This window comes from Apium graveolens, chromosome 3 (genome assembly GCF_009905375.1).
Source record: "Apium graveolens cultivar Ventura chromosome 3, ASM990537v1, whole genome shotgun sequence".
Taxonomy (NCBI): Eukaryota; Viridiplantae; Streptophyta; class Magnoliopsida; order Apiales; family Apiaceae; genus Apium; species Apium graveolens.
This window is the reverse complement of record NC_133649.1, coordinates 78,796,158-78,815,707: the sequence shown is the minus strand read 5'-3', so window position 1 is coordinate 78,815,707 and position 19,550 is coordinate 78,796,158. Positions and strand designations below refer to the sequence as shown.

At 34.6% G+C, this 19,550-nt stretch overlaps 2 protein-coding genes across 2 annotated transcripts; both read right to left on the bottom strand.

Moving 5' to 3' along the window:
• Positions 1–559: 559 nt before the first annotated feature.
• On the bottom strand, positions 560–3,491 carry LOC141712474 (uncharacterized). The gene is made up of 4 exons (XM_074515444.1): positions 2,744–3,491; positions 1,902–1,972; positions 1,042–1,576; positions 560–909 (listed from the first exon to the last, which is right to left on the bottom strand). The coding sequence occupies exons 1-4, from the start codon at positions 2,843–2,845 to the stop codon at positions 754–756; spliced, it is 864 nt and encodes a 287-aa protein (XP_074371545.1). The 5' UTR covers positions 2,846–3,491; the 3' UTR covers positions 560–753.
• Positions 3,492–5,664: 2,173 nt separating this feature from the next.
• Positions 5,665–7,552, bottom strand: LOC141710788 (CENP-B homolog protein 2-like). Its single transcript, XM_074513313.1, has one exon. It carries the CDS (start codon positions 7,343–7,345, stop codon positions 5,726–5,728), a length of 1,620 nt encoding a protein of 539 aa, XP_074369414.1. The 5' UTR covers positions 7,346–7,552; the 3' UTR covers positions 5,665–5,725.
• Positions 7,553–19,550: the final 11,998 nt, after the last annotated feature.

The following is a 19,550-nucleotide window of genomic DNA, read 5'->3' as shown; positions in this document are numbered from 1 at the left end:
TTAGTTGATGCTATTGAATGTCAGCTATAATGAAATAATTTAATCGATGTTACTAATATAAATGCAGGAATCCATTTTTTATTTAGCATGTAGAAGTCTAATGTGTGATATTTTATAATTATCTCGAGAACAAATTTTGTACTAGTAATATGTTTCATATTATAATTTTCTAAGTTACTTTTACCCGGATAGTTCAAAAATAATCTAATTAGAGACGATTAAAAATAAGTGCAGGGGAGCTCTTGCATCAGCCTTTTATCCCATGACAGACACATTTGATTCATGTATGGCAAATATAATTGAAATTTTCAGAAGAATAACTCTTGCAGAACAGATGGGGTTTTAAACATATCATTGTTGAAGCTGATAGTCTCAAACTCTCGATGTTATTCATCTGTTAAAAAGAGTAGAGTAGCCAGCTGCTGAACTTAAGATAATCTGTGATTTCAATGAGGTTTATCCCAACAATAACTAGTACTCCAATCAAGCATTATGTTTCTGGCCTCTTTTCCAAATTTGTTCTAGACAACATATTGTCAGATCGGTAGAACCAACGACATTTTCTCCGCCACTTAAAATCACTTTTACATTAATATAAAAATCAAATATATGTTGTGGTTTGAGCCATAGCAATGAAGTTAGCATTTACCAATGAGAAGCATAACTTATCTTCTACACTTCAATTCTATTGTCTTCTAGACAAGCATTTTACTACATTATAATTCGCTAATAAATATTCACAAACACACCGACTTACACCCTCAAAGCAACTGGATCTTGCCATGAAATCTTTCTCTTCACAACACGACTGGAGTTGTCTCCCACATTTCTACAGAGAGATAAATGCAAATCAGATAGCTTGTCTTGCTTCACCATCTCACAATTATCCTGGTGTTCCTCTTCTTCTACCTATCATGTTCAGAAAAAACAGGACAACCAGATAAATAACATAAATATGATGAATGAGGTCTATGATGCACATTACAACAATGCAATTATGCAACAGTTCATTTCACAATGCAGTCTGAATCAATAACTTACCAGTCTCTGGTTCAAGTCAAAAATGGGAGCTTTACTTTTCTCAGTGGGTTGTTTGATACTAAAAGTAGCTTCATTTCGAGTTAAATCAAGAACTGAAGCTGGAGTATGCACAGCTGCTAGACCGTTTCCATTATATGCATTTTCTTGCTTGTTCAAATCAATCATCGTTATAGGAGTTTGACGAGAAACTACTTCTTTGCCTTTGTATGACCTTCCCATGGGATTTAAATTTGAGACGGTGGAATAAAAGCGAGTTGCATTCTTTCCACTGTCATATCTTCCTTTAAGGATTGGATCAAAACTTGGAATTTTGTTCTGCAAAGAAATTTCATTTCCGGTATATACTTTTCTTTTGTAGTTTGGTTGGTAAACCGGGGGAAAGGCTCTTAAAGCAGCCTCTTTCTTATTTGGAATCTGAACCTTCACAGTTTTTTTCCTTTGATCTTCTACATTATGCTGTTGCACAAGTTCCTTACCCTGCTCTTGGTTCATAGTTTTACTACTTTTTAGGTACTCGTATCTTCTTCTTAAAAATCTGTTCATACAGGGGAAAGAAAAAAAATCAATTTAGCTTGGCAAAAAGAATAATATTCAGCTTAGTAGAGCCTTCCAAAATTTTTAAAGTAAAAAAGGAGATTTATTACTACACCATGATACACTAAAATCTATGTAATGATAATAAAAGAAGCAAAGTAATATAGTAGACACATAATTTCTACCACAACAGTTAAATCACAAACAAATTGCCCAATTACCTCTTTCACAAAAAAAAAGTTATAGGCAACTGTTTTCATGTCATGTCCAGTATAATTGATGCTTAACCAGTAGTAGACATCTCAATGCGGAAGTGATCAACATACCGTACTTCAGCTCGTAATGTCACTTTCCTCTGTTTCATGTTTTCCAGCTTGTTTCTCGAGGATTGAACTTCCTGTAAAATTCTTACATTGTTAAACAATACTTCATTTAATACTCCAATTCAAGGAGTCCATTTATATTCTAGGAGCGACTAAATTAATAGTATTAACAAGTATGTAGGGTATATATCTAAAAACAAACTGAAGATAAGCCTGCTCAGATACCAAACCAAACATAGCCAAGCCCTCGAGCATTTGTTGGGAGGGTAGGATGTACACACACTACTCAGCACTGCTCTCAACTCATAAGCTTAAACTGATAAATGCTAACTAAAGGAGGGAGGTATTCTACATGATTTCTGTTCCAACAACCCTCTCCTGGACTAAAGATCTATCGGAAAACATTGTGACATAAAATCAAAGGTTTAAAACTTGAATCTTTGTAACAGGTGATCTAGATAATTTTCAGGACAACTAATATTTTTTCTAACTAATTTTTTTCAAGACACCTAAAGTTAACAATACACAGAGACGCATGTTAAATTAATTTCCTTTTTTTTTGCTACATGTTAAATTAATTTCAAAGAACAAATCAAGACATACAAACAAAACCCAACAGTCTATGCTAATGAACCCACATACATACCCCTAAAACCCACAAGAGAAGCTGAAATTAAATTGCTTACAAGAATAATTGACGGAAGATTAGCCAGTAATCAAAGAAATAACATCAGATCCATCAAAAAGATCAAATTTTGAACAATCAACCAAATATATTCAACAACAAACATCAAAATCACACACACAAACATGACAAGATATAAATTTTAAGAGAAAAAACAGACCTTTTGCAGTTCATGGTAATCTTGCATCAGACTTTGAAGCCTGGACTTGGTCTTAGCATCCCCAGTAGACGATAAATCAAAAGCAACCCTTTTCATCTTCATGAGATTTCAAGAATTACAAATGAAGTAGTAGATGATCTCAAAGGGATAAATATTCTTGAAAAGAAATAGTCTTGATAAGAGCAGGGAAGAAATAAAGAAGATAAATGTGCAAAGAATAGTAAAAGGGTGGGGGAGGTGAGAAGGTTCTTGTAATTAGCTTTGATGTGGAAAAACCAAAAGCCCAAAAAGCCCACAAAGACTTCAAATACATTGTATGTTTAGGGAACAAGAAATTGATCAAGGTGGGAATATATTTTGGGGGGTTGCAGAAGGGTAAAAGTGGAAACATGATGACAAAATTCAAGACATGGTCTTTTCTTTTGTTGGTGTTGTTGTTTTATTGCTTTTTCTGATATTTTGTTTTTCATCTCCAGCTGTGCCATTAAGAATAGATAGGATATTATAGTTGAGAATGGTATGGAGTGTTGTTTGTTTTTTTGGATGATGATGAGGTTTTCTATGATTTGTTTCTTCTTCTACCCCTCTTTCGTGGGTGTTGTTTTTTTTTCACTCCTAGTCCTAGGAAGATAAAATAGTGGTAGGAATAGGATACAGGTATTTAGGTGTGAGAGAAAGTGACATAAATGAATATAGTGAGGAGGGTTTTTGCTGAAAAGGTAAGAGAGATGAGTGGGGAAGCTGTTCATTGATGTTTTGCAGTTGTTGGGTTGGGGGGTAGGCTTTGTTTTTAGGCCTGAGTTTCTGTTTTTTGACTGTGATTTTCATGTCCTTTTCTTTCTTTCTTTTTCATCTGTATATCAATGTGTGCAAAGTCTCTCTACGTGAAATTACAACTTTGTCCCTCTCTTCTTCCATGGTTATCTTTTACTTTTGAAATAATCCACATTTTAAGTCATCTACAGGCTACAGCTACAGAAGGTCCTTTATTTATGTGATTCCTTGTCACGAGAGAAAAGGGTATTATGGTAAATTATCACTGATGTACTGTGAGCCGGCCATATGGCATGGAGTTAAGATTAGTTTTGATAAAATGCTGCCTACAGCTTAAAAAATTCTTGCTACTGTTATTCTTCTTTAGTCTGCACTCACTATAAATAACATTTGCAAATATCGTAATGCGCATATCTGTATTATATGCAAGTCCACTTGAGAATATGCCAATATGGTGCTACACTACACTGCAGTCTGCAACCAGTCCACCATGGTAATGATATGAATATAAACACGAACAAACATATATATACATTTCATAAGCATAACCCAGCATGCTGAAAATAAACAAAACAATTAGTACTAGTAGAATATAACAGTTGACGCACCCAGCTGGGGATAATTTGAGTGGGGGGATGTATAAGTTTAACAGAGAAACTGGGAATACAGAGAGTAATTTAACAATAATATACTTTAGTAAATGAATTGGTGTGTGGTCACCTTTCCATCACCCCTTTCTTTCAACTTTCTATCAACCCGGCCCTTTTATTGTATTCAATTAAAACACAATTCTTGCCAGGTTATACTGTATATGCCAATACTCCATTACATTTAGGCATCAGCTCCCTCTCGTAAATGTATACGATTCTTGGATTTCATGACAATTGACGATGAGTTTTGAAGAAAAGGTGTTGTTGCTTGTAAAAAAGTACAGAAAATAGTCTAATATATGTGACTAATTTTCTTGTATAATACTCCCTACGGACCTGGACCTGTCATTTGTAATGATTTGGGCACGCAGGACAAGAAATATAATAAAATAATATTATTTTTGTTAAAATAGTGGGATGAGAGATAAAGAAAAATTGTAATTTAGTGGAAAAAAAATATAAAATTGGTTAAAGTAGTGGGAACATTTAATATTTAATGAATAAAGTGAGTGTAGTAGGAGAAAATAGTTGGTGTAGTTGATTTTTATATAATAATTTTTTATTATTTTTGGTAAGTTTGAAATGTATAAAATTGAATGAAACATCCAAAAATAAAAAGTGTACAAAAATAAATGAGATAGAAAGAGGACAAGGGCCTTGGTCTGAAATACAGTACTTTATAATCAATGCCCGTGTTGCAGACTTTGGTCACTTTACCTTTACCTTGAGCAATCAAATTTAAAATTGATTTGGATTAAATACTAGATTGGTCACTAAATAAATTTATATATCTCAAAATTATTACTGACAAATTCGGCATCTTATTTAAAACACTTTAAAAGACATGAATCTCGTTTATCACCACTCCTTCCTCATTATTAGACAAATGACCAACATAAATATCTATTTTACCAAGACTTCCGGACACATTAACCAAATTTATAACTGAAGCATCACCCAAAAAAGTTTAATGCCTTGTTTAAAAGTACGACCATCATCCCTTTAAAGTATTTTAAATGAGATTTATGTCTTTTAAAATATTTTAAATGACACACCAAATTTGTAGTAGTGAATTTGAAATATGGAAATTTATGTAATGGCTAATTTGATATTTTACGTGAATTAATTTATGAGCAACCTCTCTTAAATCGCTCAACCAAAGAGTATGTATGGTAGAGTATGTATGGTTGGATCATCCTCAGACGTTGATGATCATTATTATAGTTTCCTCATCAAATTGTAGTGTTTCCTGGCCCGTGCATGAAAATTCTTCCTGCCCGGAAAGGACTAACCAATCATATTAAACCAAATGTCCTAAACGTGGAATTTTATACAGTTAAACCTCGATTAAGTAATATCCGATAAAGTAATAACCTCGCTTAAGTAATAATTTTCATCGGTCCCAACTTGGGCCAATGTTGTAAAGTAATATTCTCGCTAAAAGCATAAGATAATAAAAAATTCGAAAGTCATTAAGGGCCCAAGTAATATGTAAAGTAATAATTCCATAATTATATATATATATATATATACTGTATAATGTATATGATTACAAAATTTAATTCTTATTAAAATATGAATCTATTGTAGCTTGTTTCTTCTTTCCACCAAAGCCAAAATTAATCTCGTCCTTGACTTTATGTAAAGCAAAAATAACTCCTGGTATGTTTTGCTCGTGTTGTAACAAGTAATTGTTCAAAGTGGTGAGTGCTTGAAATGCTTCCTTTGATGACACGCTTGGGATGACATTGCTATCGTCGGGTTCAGGATCAGTCCCTTCATCAGTGCTCATTACCGACTCAATGATTTCTTCATCCGTAGGTGATTCCATAACCGCATCATTCTCGTTTGGATAGTTTAAGAGATGCTCGACATCCATCACATTCCTATATCGTAAATTAGAGATAACTTCATTTAATCCTTCGACACCTTCATTTATTTCTCCAAGTTCTTGTTCATCATTTTCTTCTGAACGAATCTTGCAATGCCGAAAACAATTTGCAATTGTGGTTGTTTTCACATCAATATTCCAAGCCATGTTAGCAAAACTAATAGCATTCAAGATATTAACTTTTTCAGGATTTGTTGCATTAACTTCAAGACTTTGCAACATGCTAGAATATAGACGACGCCGATAGTGAACTTTAAATGCTCGAATAATTCCAGCATCGCATGGTTGAATCTTAGATGTTGTGTTAGGAGGTAGAAAGAACAACTCTGTATTTCTCAAGCCTTCAACTATTTTTGGATGAGCAGGACAATTGTCAACAATCAAAAGTACCTTCCTGCCATTCATTTTACTATCAAACCAAGTAACAAATTCTTGAAAAAGCAAGCCAGTCATCCAAGCCTTCTTGTTAAAACGATACACACAATTAAGATTGTTTATATTCACATTTTTAAAGCACCTAGGATTGGCGTACTTACCAATGATCCAAAGTGGAACTTTGTCAGACCCATCACCGTTGCAACACACAACTACAGTGATTCTCTCTTTATCTTTTTTGCGGCCCTCTAGCTGTTTGGTAGCTAGTGAATGGTCAGCTTCAAGTCGATAGAATAATCCCGTTTCATCCATGTTATAAATATCTTTCAACTGAAATTGATCCAATTTTGATCGGATGCCTGGCAATGCATTTTCAATGTTCTCCATCATCACTGAACCACTTTCACCAAAACGCCGATAAGATTTGATTCCATATCTTGCCTTGAAACGTTCTAACCATCCACTGGAAAAGCTAAAATCGGAATTACTTTCCCCATACATTTTCTTCATTAGCTCCTTTCCTTTTTCTTGAATGATTTCTCCAGACATATTAACTTTATCTTGCCTTTGAAGAAACCACTCAAACAAAACTTTCTCTAACTCTGGATATTTTGCTGATTTGTGTTTTTTGACATCACTTTGTTTCCTCTCGTCGGACAAGTATTCCGAGGCTCTCTTGAGTGTGTTTGATATAGTTGATTGACTGATATCTAAGTCATATTTTTGATGTACCCATGCTTGTAAATCTTTCTGGCTTACACCTGGATTCTCCTTTTTATATTCACAAATAGCACTCCTTATCTTATCTGTGATTGCTGATTTTTTCACTCCTTTTAGATGATGCGAAGACATTGGTGTATACTGTAAAACAAAGTTGATATTGTATGTGTCTGTAGTGTACCATTCTATCATTTTATATAGTTAATCACAAAGTCTTATCATTAATATTATGGTGTCTCTTCATGTATTTTTATTTAAGAATTACAATAAATATTAGATGGTTGAGTTTCAATACAACGTACACAACACATGTTACCTTTATGTACTGATCTGGTGCAATTTTAATATGCATGCATCTAGTTTTTGGATATAAGTAATCATAATAAAAGTAATTTTAGATCAAATACATTGCATGTGATTAATTCTAATTTTTATACGTACATTATATATTATACTGTACCACGTAAACATAAAAATTCGGTAAAGTAATAAAATATTACTTTATCGATAAAGTAATAAAATATTATTATATCGATAAAGTAATAAATTCGGTAAAGTAATATTTTTTCCCGGTCCCAAGGGTATTACTTTAAAGAGGTTTAACTATTGATTAACAGTATCAGAAGTCAGAAGACAATTAATAATGATCTATCCTACCAGTTTTAATTTAGTTCTGGTATGGGTTTTTTTCTACACCAAGAACAGTTATGGAATGGAATGTCCAATGCTCTTAAATTGGATTTTAAGGAATAACATCAAAAAAAGTTCTCCAAAAAATCTCTTATTCACTCCTTATACTACTAGGCATCACTTATTTAAATTACACGATATTTTAGTTGGCTTCTTATTAATGTTATAAAATATTAAATATTAATGATTTAAGATATCATTTTATATTTAAACTTCAACAATAGTTCTTATATTGCATTATTATTATTATACTAGTAAATTTGAAAACATTAAAAAGAAAGAGAGAAAAAAGAATTACAAAGAAGAGAGAAGAGAGACAGATGAATTTTATATTGAAAAAAATAAGAAATGATTAGTAATTTCTTAAACATAAGTTACAAAGTAGATGTATTAATGATATTAATAGCCATTAAGAGCAAGTACAAGAGTGATTCCTTATAAATATTATAAGATATTAATTGTTAGTGATTTCGGATATGATATTATATTTCAACTTTAACAATGTTCCTCATTCTCCTTATTAATATTATAATAATAAATTTAAAAGATACATACAAGAAATGAAAAGAAAAAAGAAATAAAACAATAAAGGGAAATGAATATTTTATTAATAAAGATATATAAGATATGCCTTGTGGTAACTTAAAAATAATGTACGAGGAGGGTGTCTCACTAAAAAACCACTAAAATACTGTTGGAGTATTATTTTCTATCAAATTCCTTATATTTGGACTTAAAAGATTGTTTAGGAAATTTGTTGGGCCTATTTTAGGATACTATTAGAGTGCATTTATATCCCAAATTCCTTAGAAACTTAAGATCATGTTTAAGAAAGATACGATAGTGTGAAAAGTAGCATTAAATTTTCTTAAATAAAAATTTATTTGCTAATTTTATTGTCGTATTATTTGGAATGTGGCTCATATGTGGGATACTCTGACCCAACTGAATATGGTATTAGAGAAGATTTGATTGACACTAGCCGAGATTGTTATATATACTTAATCTTGTTTCATTATGAATGTTGTAAATTATTTCTTTCTATCACATTAGTGCCTTGATTAAAGTCTTTTATTTGTACCTTTAATGGATTTATTAGTGCCTTGATTGAGGCTTTTATTTGTACCTTTTACGGGGGGCTTTTGATGACATAATTTTTGGTCTTTTAAAGGGAATAGTGTGCCAATTTGTTTTGATTTATTTATGTCTAACTAAAGATTTTCTTCGGTTCGATTTTATTTATTTTTTCTTTTCTTTTTAATAATTTATCGAATATACTTTTTTTTAATATTTTTTTCTTTATTTCACTTGTTTTTATTTTCAGAATATTTGAAAGAGTTTTATGGTTATTTCTCTTATCAAACGTTTAAAGCATAATTATTTATCCAATAATCACGGATCTAAATTTTTTTCAGAATATACTAGTATTGTTCTTAGTTTATGTATAGAATGTATTTTTTATGGGGCACACTTTTTCCGCTTTGAGTTTTTTTTCCAATAGGGTTTTACTCTTGTGGGGTTTTAACAAGGCCTTTTTATGGGTTATCTTTTCAGACATTTAAATGTGATGTTATCTAAACTTCCGGGAGTACTTGCTTACTTTTCGGTAGATGATCTTTCAATGAATGAAAGAAACTCTGTTCCGGATTGGTAACTCTATCCCTCTTAAGCAGCATACTTCTCCTTTTAATTATATATATATATATATATATATATATATATATATTATTTGTAATAAATGAGTTAAGGAGTTGTTCGACTTGCTCTAACGTCTTTCTGGTACGATGTTATTTATCAAAAATGGAATGTCCTATAAACTGAATGACAACTTACCCATAAACTTATTGGTCAGTAATTTACTGTGGTGGTTATCCGGTAATATAGAATCCATGACACATGCGATAGATTTTTTGTGAGTCTACACATATCATAGTCTGAAGTCAACCACGTTGGTATCTTTGATACACAAGTGGCTAAGCGATGTACATGCACAATTTTCATTCAATGGATTCTAGAAATCTATTTGCAGCAATTGTGCTATAATTCCAAAAGGATTAGATACCACTTATGCTACAACTATTATGCACTGTTTGTTTTTCGAACAATGTACGTAAAATATTTTTTCCAATTCATAAGTAAGCCAAAAATACTGATGGTCTCACGTATGACTTTTCTTCGTTTTAACATTCTTTCCTCCAAGAAATTCAGGTATACTGGACCAAATATCATAAAAGTATATAACTAAGTTATAGTAACGACCATAAACGAATAGAGTCGAGCCCAATTTTGTCCGAGTTAAAATGAGCTTAGCTTATTTTCGAAGCGAACCAAGTATATCCGAATTTTCTACTTGAAAAAAATGATTTTCAAGATCGGCTCATTTACGAGTTTGGACACGAACATTTCGAGCTGAACGCAAATGTGAACCAAATTCGAGTTGAATCGAGTTGTTTAGTATTAGTTTGTGTTTATATATACTCAGCCCCGATAATAACTAAAATAAGTTGTATTTTTTTAATTGACAAATTTGAATATATTGATATTTATATTTATAAAAAATAGTTTTTGTATCAAGCTAAACGATCTGGGGCGAGTTTAAAGATTTCAAGCCAATCACGAATATGTGTAAGCTCGGCTCGAGTTTGTTTACTTTTCGATCACATTTTAAAGTTCAAGATCGGGTTCGATTAGCAAACAAACCAAGATGGGTCAACCTGAAATTAGCGAAACTTGAGTTTTGTTCACGAACGATTCTATTCAGTTACAGCCTTACTCGTATCATTATAGATCATCAAAAAATAATATAATTTGTAAGTGTTATAGTAGAATTTTAAATATTTATATACTTAAATTGAGTTTATACATGGCTCGATGCGAGAGTGACGTGTTACAAATTTTAATACTAACGTCCTCTACAAACCTGTACGGATAGCACTTACGTACTATTGTACATTTCTAGCATCGTGAAATAATATTTTGACTTCTTGACCCCTACCTTCCAAATTCTATCCATTATGGGATTAAGCCTAACATCATCAACTCCGCTAATTTGACAAATCGAACCTTCAAAGTCGAATATGATGTAACAATTTGGGTAAATTTCCGAAACCCTATCGAAAAGTTTTAAACATTTTGTCATGTCTCGAATTGGAATTCAAAATAATTCGAATTATATCCAAGTGTAACAATTTGGTAAAGTCCTCAATTTTGTGAAGAGTTTCGAGCACCAATACGCAACGGAAATGTTAAAATAAAAAAAAAACTCAGAATAAAGTCAAAATTCCTGCAAGAACCATGCAAAAAACGATATCTAACTAATAGAATAGATGTTTACTTTAAGGAATTTTACGTAATAGATGTCTAATGGAAGTCCCTGTGTTAGGTATGAAGTGCAACTAGGGGTGTGCACGGTTTGGTTCGACTCAGCTCGGGTTTTACCGAAAACCATTACCAAACCGTGTATTTTGGTTCGGTTCGGTTTTTAACTATTAACCGTAACCGAACCCTCCAGAACGGTTTTTTCGGTTCTGTTAACCGTGTCACGGTTTCGGTTTTTCGATTTTTATTTTAAAAAATATATTTAATATAATATTAAGAAATATTTGCACTTACCCTTTCATAATTATATAGAGTCTAGTAATTTTATAATCTAGAAATTGGAAAAGAAAAGTGATTAATTTATTATCAAAGATTGCAACAGAGAGGAGTATCTAAACATTAACATTTAATAAAATGACTAACCAGGAGACCTACGAGTCACAGGTTAGTAAACTGCACTCGGTGATATTTGAATACTCTAGTTTGGTAAATAATTTGTTTTGTATATTTAAAAATATATTATATATAAATTAAATAAATAAATATTATAAGCGGTTCAATTTTTCGGTTCGATTTTGAGGGTAAAACCATAACCGTAATCTAACTGTTATATCAGTTCGGTTCGGTTGCGGTTTTTTCGGTTTTAGTCGATTTCCATTTTTTCGGTGCGGTTTTTCAGTTTCTTGGCTCGGTTTCGGTTTTATTTTGCTCACCCCTAAGTGCAACACTAAGGGGGGGATGAATGTGTTTTCTTGATTTTTCTTGATTTTACTTTCTTGAAAATTAGTTTGTGTTTAAGCTTTGGAACTCAACAACTAGATATTAATTTGTAGTGATAAATAACTGAATGTAAAAGACACAAGTAATTTATGAAAACTCACTTGATTTATATTTAAATCAAATTTGTTGTGCTAGAAATCCGTATTCTTGAATAATAAGAACTCAGCTACTTCTCTTGAGAGAATACAAGTTTTCTAGATCTGTTTTGTTACTTTCTAAACAAAGGACTCGTGCCATGTTTTATAGAACAACATGAACAACTTACAAAGATTACACTAAAATGGACTAACACATATTCTAAAGTCTATTTGTCTATTTCCACTTTAAGTGCAGCAAATCTTCACACAATCTAACAGGTCTGTGACCCTCTTTTGTCCAGTTCATCTTGGCCATTGATCTTGCATTCTTCAAGATGCATTTGTAGACTTTCCAGTTCAATGATAGAATTGTTTGTTGACTGATAATATTGGATCTTCAATGTAATAAACCCAAAATTTTTAAACTTTTACTAATGTAATAACCCCAAAATTTTGAACTTTTTTTTGTAACCCTTATGAATAGTGTTTTTGCTGATATTGCTGAATAAGAAAACTTTTCATGCCACACTATGTAGGGGTTCTTTTATTGTTATTCTGAGATCTTATTAGCACTCTATATGATATATAAGTGTATGTAAAGATCGTCAGAATCCAAATTCAAACACTTTGATTTCCCGAAAATCCACCAGATACCGAAAGAATTGAGTATAAGGTAACATGATAAAAAGGATTTAAATTCAAGGATTATAAGAGAGGATCATAAAAGGAATATAATGTATTGAGAAAGGTTAAGGAAACCCAAGTAATAAGATCCCGGGTATGATCCCTCAAACGATAAACGAAAACGAAAGTTAAGCGAACCGTATAACAGATCAGCGGTCATTAGCCAAGTAATTAGAAGCTAATCAAAGAGGTTAGTGAGGATGATGTCATCAAACCAATAAGAAGAGGACAAGTGTGGGAGGATGACATAACAAGGTGACATAAGCATGACAAAAAGGAAGTGTGTTGTTGGTTGATTCTTGGCCATGCAAAAGTTACCATGGTTAAAAGTAATAAATCAAAACAAAACAACATCAACCAAGCCAAAACAATTCATTTCACCAAAAAACACAAAGTTGACTTCATTTCTTCAAGGAAGCTCTCGCCTTTTCTCTTTATTTCAAGAAGGAAAATTCAAAATCTAAGATCCAAGCCTTGTTAATTAGTGAGGTAATTATCTAATATTCCTTATGCATAGATATAGCTATCCTATAAGTTTGAGCTTCAAATTCATTCACAATCTCTTCCTAAAAATCATGGAAGAAGAGGGTGAATAGTGTTTTTCAAGAACTTAAATTTTTGTTCTTGAGTTTTTGTTTAGATTAAGCTTGGATAAGGACTTTTAAGGGTGATTCCAAGCTAATTACTTGATTCTCCACTCTCAAAGGAAGGTATAACCCCTCCAAACCCTAACTTTACTTTGAGTATTAGGTTTAGTTTTGTTGTTATGGTTCATGAGAAGCATGATTCTTGTAGACTTAGAGTGTGGTTGGTTTTGTAATGAGTTGGAGTTGTAATTCTTGGATTATTGATTAATGAATTTAAGTATAGTTTTAATTCATGTTTGAGAATAATATAAATTGGAAAACTTGAGGTGTTGGGGCTGTTGTAGTATGTTATGGATGGATTTTGGTTGTATGAATGAATTGTGGTTGATTGGTGGTTGGTTTGGAGTAGAATAAAAATTGGTAATCGCGTAAACATAGTCGTCGTAATGTCTGATCTACTTAAACTGTTTTTGCTCTTAACATCAGAACCCTAGAACTCACTGTTAGGATTTGACCATTGCCATGATTAGATAGTTCATGTTACGAGCTTCGTTTTGATATGTGGTTCGTTTGAATCCGATGTACGGTTTAGGAGAAACGACCGTTTTAAGTAACGGCGTTTCGCGAACGAACCATTACCCCTCGCCTTACTTTGAAACATAGGTTAAAGACCTTAAAGGACTAATTGGAGTATGAATCATTTATGTAAAGTATATTAGGCAGTTGGTAAGGCACTCGCGAAAGAATCGCCTTAAAACCATTAATGGTTAATTTATTAAAAATGGTGGAGCCGAGGGTACTCGAGCGACTTATGGGAATCGTTGAGCGCAAAGCGAGTGTTAGAGTCTAATTGGTTAAAGTATAGATTCATAAGAGACTTTGGTTTAATTCCAACTTATATGTTGTTTATAGGTTACCAGACTCGTCCCAAGCCATTTGTCACCCCCAGTTGCTCAGACAAGTTTTCTACCCGTTATATTGTTGTTGTGATGTAAATATATGTATATGCATTATCTTGTGATAAGTGCATGATTGTTATTAGCAAATCTTACGATATATTGGAGCATGTTGATAAGGTATATATGCATGCTTGTTTTGTAATCTTGATATCTACTTGTTGATTCAAATGCTTATAGTTGCATAATATCTATGCTAGAGATAAACAGTAGTTGCGTATACCCTTAGTATAGGGGACCCAAAGATGAATATTTTCTAAAACCGGGAGTCGATGTTCCCGAGTATATTATATATATATTTATATATATATATTGATATAGTTTTCAAAACTATCAATCGAAATAAGGTTTATTCGATAACTTTATTTTAAATAATGAATATTATTTGAATATTCATTCGAGGACTTATGACTCTGTTTATTCTACTTAATGAATATTATTTGAATATTCATTCGAGGACTTATGACTCTGTTTATTCTACTTATTAAATATTATTTGAATATTAATTTAAGGACTTATGACTCCGATTATTTACTAAATAATATTCTTTATTTTATTAAAGAATAATGTTTCGATAATAAAACTTATTTTCGATTATTCAAATAAAGATAGTACTTTCGTATAAGTATATCTTTGGTTATTTATTATTCATTTCAAGTATAAGTTTTAAAACTTTTACTTCAATTATTTTTATAAGGATTATCCTTATGGGAATATTATTTAAATGATAATATTCAGATATTTTCTAATATACCGGGACTGATTTAGTTTATTAAATCAGCATTACTCCAAACACTCTTTAAAGTGTTTTCGAGTTTTCAAAATGATTTTTAAAAGTTAGAGCGGATCCAAAACTCATTTTTATATTTAAGATCTTCCTTTTAAAGGGGATTTAAATACTCGCTCAAAACCTGAGGGATCCGGCTCTGTGGTGTATTTTATATTCGCAACGAGGTTGGTGTTTTGGTAAATGAATTGATTACTTACCCAACGTTCGGGAAGTAAGTCCATCTATTGAGTCGGCATAAGCAACATGGGCTCAGTGGGCATCCATGAAAGCATAAGTGGCTCAGTGGGAGTCCATCAAATGCGTAAGTGGCTGAGTGGCAGTCCATCATAAGGTCCTATTGCGACCAGGGTGATGACCAGTGGGGAATTCGTCCATCTACTAGTAGAAAAGGTTACTTATTGGTATCTTTGCATGATCAACAAGATATCGGGTTTATGCCAAAATTCTTTTCCTTTCCAAAATTCATTGGATATTACAAACTCTGTTCATACTTTACATAACAGAGGGTTCCGGGAAATGTATAAGAGATATATATATATATATATATATATATATATGGATATATATATCGGGACTAAATAAAGTATCTCGAAACTTCATTTCATTCAATAATATATCAAAGATTGAATCTATTCAAGTCTTAACTTGTGGTCTCATCTATGGGATGACCTTTTGAAACCTATAATACTTTGAACAGTGGTAGTTCATGTAATTTTATAAATGATATAAGTATAGTGAAGTAATTGGTAACTTCATCTTCCTTTAAGCTTATATCCAGTAAGTATCTACCTTACACTTGATAAAGGTTTCCAGTAAGTTATCCATTTAGATACTTGCATTATTGTTTACACTATATATTATCTTGCGAGCTGTAATGCTCACTCTTGCTTCATTTCTTCATCACACAACAACAGTTAGGAAAGATGGCCAGACTCGAGCAGACCCAGCGCAAGCGCGTGGGAAGCGTCCCGCGTCTTCCCGTTGATGTTGTAGCTGCTATAGCTGCAGAGGTAGATCTATTAGTAAATCAGGCATTCTACTTTTGGGAACCAAATATTGTATAATTATAACTTGTGGCAGATAATGGCAATTAACTGTAAACTTATCAAGTAATCATTTTGGGTTGTAATAACTTTTAAATTGTGGATTCAAGGACTTGTACTTATTTCAATTTCATCTCTGAGACTATAACGGGTTGTGGTGTGTGTTAGTGTGGGGTCACAGCATGAGGTTATTTATTATTAATTAAGTTAAATGATATTGTGGAAAGAAAGACCGTGACGACCCGGATCCCCGACCCCGGATCTGGGGGTGTTACAGAAATGGTATCAGAGTTAAGCATTATAAACCTCAGAGATGATGCGACGATATAATAATCAACTCACAAAGATAATAAGAACTCTTGCCAAGTTCATAGTCGGACTACTTAAAGTAGCACTGACAGTTAAAACCCTTACGGGAACCCTTATAAGTATCATGATAGTAACTTAGCTCGTTTAATGTGTAGGCACATGAGATAGAGGACCCTGAGATGTTCGAGCGTGAGCATGATGAGGCACTGCTAGATGCTGAGGATCAGGAGGAGCCTGAGATGGAGGAGGATGAGGAGGACCCCTCAGAGGAGTCAGAGACAGAGGTTATTGCTATTTCAGATGAGGAGGACCCGGATGAGGTCCCAGTAGCTGAGGAGCATGTCGGAGCTATAGTGGAGTATACTGGTACCCCTTTACCCTCACTCCCGGTGGTCAGAGCTCCTACCCCTCCACCCCTATCTTGGAGCCCCTATGATGACAGCTCAGAGACCCATACTCCCGAGTCTAGGCAGACCGAGGAGGCACCCCCGGCGGCTCCGGATTCACCAACTCTCGACCCTGCCCATAGGCAGTCTTTGTTAGCTCACGGCTATGTTCAGGATGTACTGAGGACCCGAGTGGCTGTTGCTGAGGCCCGACTGGATGAGGTCAGGAGGGAATTGGATGCGGAGAGGGCGGGTAGGCGTGCCCGAGCTTATGAGACTAGGGCTACTATACCCCAATCCTTGAGGAGGGAGCTGACGGGGATAGAGCTCACATCCCGAGCGAGACTCCGATCGCTCCAGGGGGACAGGCATGGTAGGATATCCAGGCAGCAGGCCGACTATATCTTCCGTCATGCGATGGAAAGGGTATGGGAGCTGACCCGCTCCGGTGTGTGATTCAGGACCGACGATGGGATAGTCTAGTTGTCTAGTTAGTCGAGGCCACAGTAAAAGCCAATTTTCCGGGATAGTTGACTTGTATATAGCATCCCTTTTTCTGACTAGATAGATAGACTCTTGTGTATCACTTTTGGGCAGATGGCTGTAGCATTGTTGTACTTTTGACCAGATCAAACTATGTATTTCTCGCATTATGTATATATTTGTTTCCTTTCAGTTCAGTTCCTTAGTGACGAGATCACTGTTTTTATCATTATTATTACTGCACTTCTTCTAGAACTGTCATAATATAATAGAACTGCGAGATACATTCTCCCCATTATAGAACTGTGCAAGGCACAATGTTGTGTATGATTGTGACCTAACGTTGAATTTCCCAAAAAAAAATTATCAGTATCATGCCGCCAAGAAAGATTGGAACTAGGGCGAACCCTGGATCTGAGGACCAGGGAAGCCATAACCAGGACGATAGGAACCAGGAACACAGTGAAGAGGAAGACGAGGATTATGTTGAACAGGATGACTCCCTGTATGAAGAGGAGGAGGAAATATATGATGTTGAGGGATTTGAGATAGAGGCTGAAGAAGGAGAAACTGAAGTTGAGCAACCAGTACCAAACTCAGGCATGGATCCCATGGGCCAGTTCATGCAACTACTAAGGCAGAACTTGGAGCGCCAACCCAACCCACCCCCTCAAGGAAATAACAATGTTGTGGCAAACTCTTTCAGGGCTTTTAAGTCCCTTAAGCCCCCTGAGTTCCACGGATCAGCCGACCCAGTTGAGGCAAGGGCATGGCTGAAGGAAATGAAGAAATCCTTTGAGATTCTGAGTACCGATGAGGCACAGAAGACTGTATTTGCTACCTACATTCTGAAAGGAGAGACCAACTACTGGTGGGAGGCCAAGAAAAACATGGAGACATATACTATTATAACCTGATAGAGGTTCAGTCAGTTGTTTTTGGGAAAGTATTTCCCGAGGTTTATGGAGAACCAGATGGAGCTCAAGTTCTTGGAGCTAAAGCAGAATAACTTATCTATAGCAGAGTACGAAGCAAAATTTACCGAGTTATCAAGGTTTGTGCCGGAGTTTGTGAGCACCGAGGAAAAGAAAGCTAGGAGGTTTCAGCAGGGACTGAAACCGTGGATTCAGAATAGGGTGGCAATCCTTGAGCTTACGGATTATGCCACTCTGGTGCAAAAGGTAACAATTGTAGAAGCCGGAAGTGAACAGATGCAGAAGGAAAGAGAGAAGAAGGGAATAAAGAGGAAAAGTATGAGTATGGGTGGAGGTTCCGCAGGAGGGATCTTCCCAACTAGATTTAATCGAGGAGCAGTGTCCCTACCGGGAAAGAACACTAGGTTTAAGCGGCCAATGAGTGTGAATGTGAGCCAGAGCGGCCAGAAGTCAAGAATGTCCTATTCCAACCAATCTCGACCCCCATTGCCAGCCTGTAACACTTGTGGAAGGATGCATACTGGGGAGTGTAAGGGAAAGCCAGTAACCTGCTTTAAGTGCGGTCGAGAGGGTCACTATTCAACTAAGTGCCCTTCATCAACCCCTGCTGTCATTCCAACCACCACTTGTCATCAGAGTGGACGCCCGGGTCATTGGAAGAGGGAATGTCCAATGAACAAACCAGCAGCTTCAGGAGCCAACAGGGTTGCCTCCAATAAGCCACCTAATGCGAGGACTTTCAACATGACAGTCCAGGATGCTATGAAAGACTCAGATGTGATAGCAGGTACCCTTTCTCTAAATTCAGTCAGTGCAAACATTTTATTTGATTCAGGAGCAACTAAATCTTTTATATCAAAAGACTTTGCGCGTAAATTAAGACTTAAGGCTGAACCCTTAATAGAACCCTTACAAGTAGAAATAGCCGATCATGAAGTTATTCCTGTTAACCAAATTCACCCCGCCTGTGAGTTAGGCATAGGGGAACAATCTTTTAGTGTTGATCTGATTCCTTTTAAATTAGGGGAGTTTGATGTAATTTTGGGAATGGACTGGCTATCTAGCAATGATGCTCAGATAGACTGTACGGGGAAGAAAGTTAAGTTAAATATCTCAGGAAAGAAAGAAGTCATATTTAGGGGAAAGAGGCAGACGCAAAAATTTTTGACCATGGCCCAGGCCAAAAGGATGCTACGAAAAGGAAATGAGGCTTACCTAGCCTATATGGTGGACACGCAGAAGGAGGTGCCCAACTTACAAGATATACCGGTAGTCAACGAACTTGAAGATGTATTCCCACAAGACCTTCCGGGATTACCACCCGATAGAGTGATTGAATTTGCTATTGAGTTGGCCCCA

Excerpts from the sequence above, each read along its gene's own strand:
- LOC141710788 (XM_074513313.1), bottom strand. The coding sequence starts at position 7,345 with ATGATAGAATGGTACACTACAGACACATACAATATCAACTTTGTTTTA.
- LOC141712474 (XM_074515444.1), bottom strand. The coding sequence starts at position 2,845 with ATGAAGATGAAAAGGGTTGCTTTTGATTTATCGTCTACTGGGGATGCT. Across the intron at positions 1,973-2,743 it reads ATTACCATGAACTGCAAAAG|GAAGTTCAATCCTCGAGAAA; the intron begins GTCTGTTTTTTC and ends AGAATTTTACAG. Across the intron at positions 1,577-1,901 it reads ACATTACGAGCTGAAGTACG|ATTTTTAAGAAGAAGATACG; the intron begins GTATGTTGATCA and ends CTGTATGAACAG.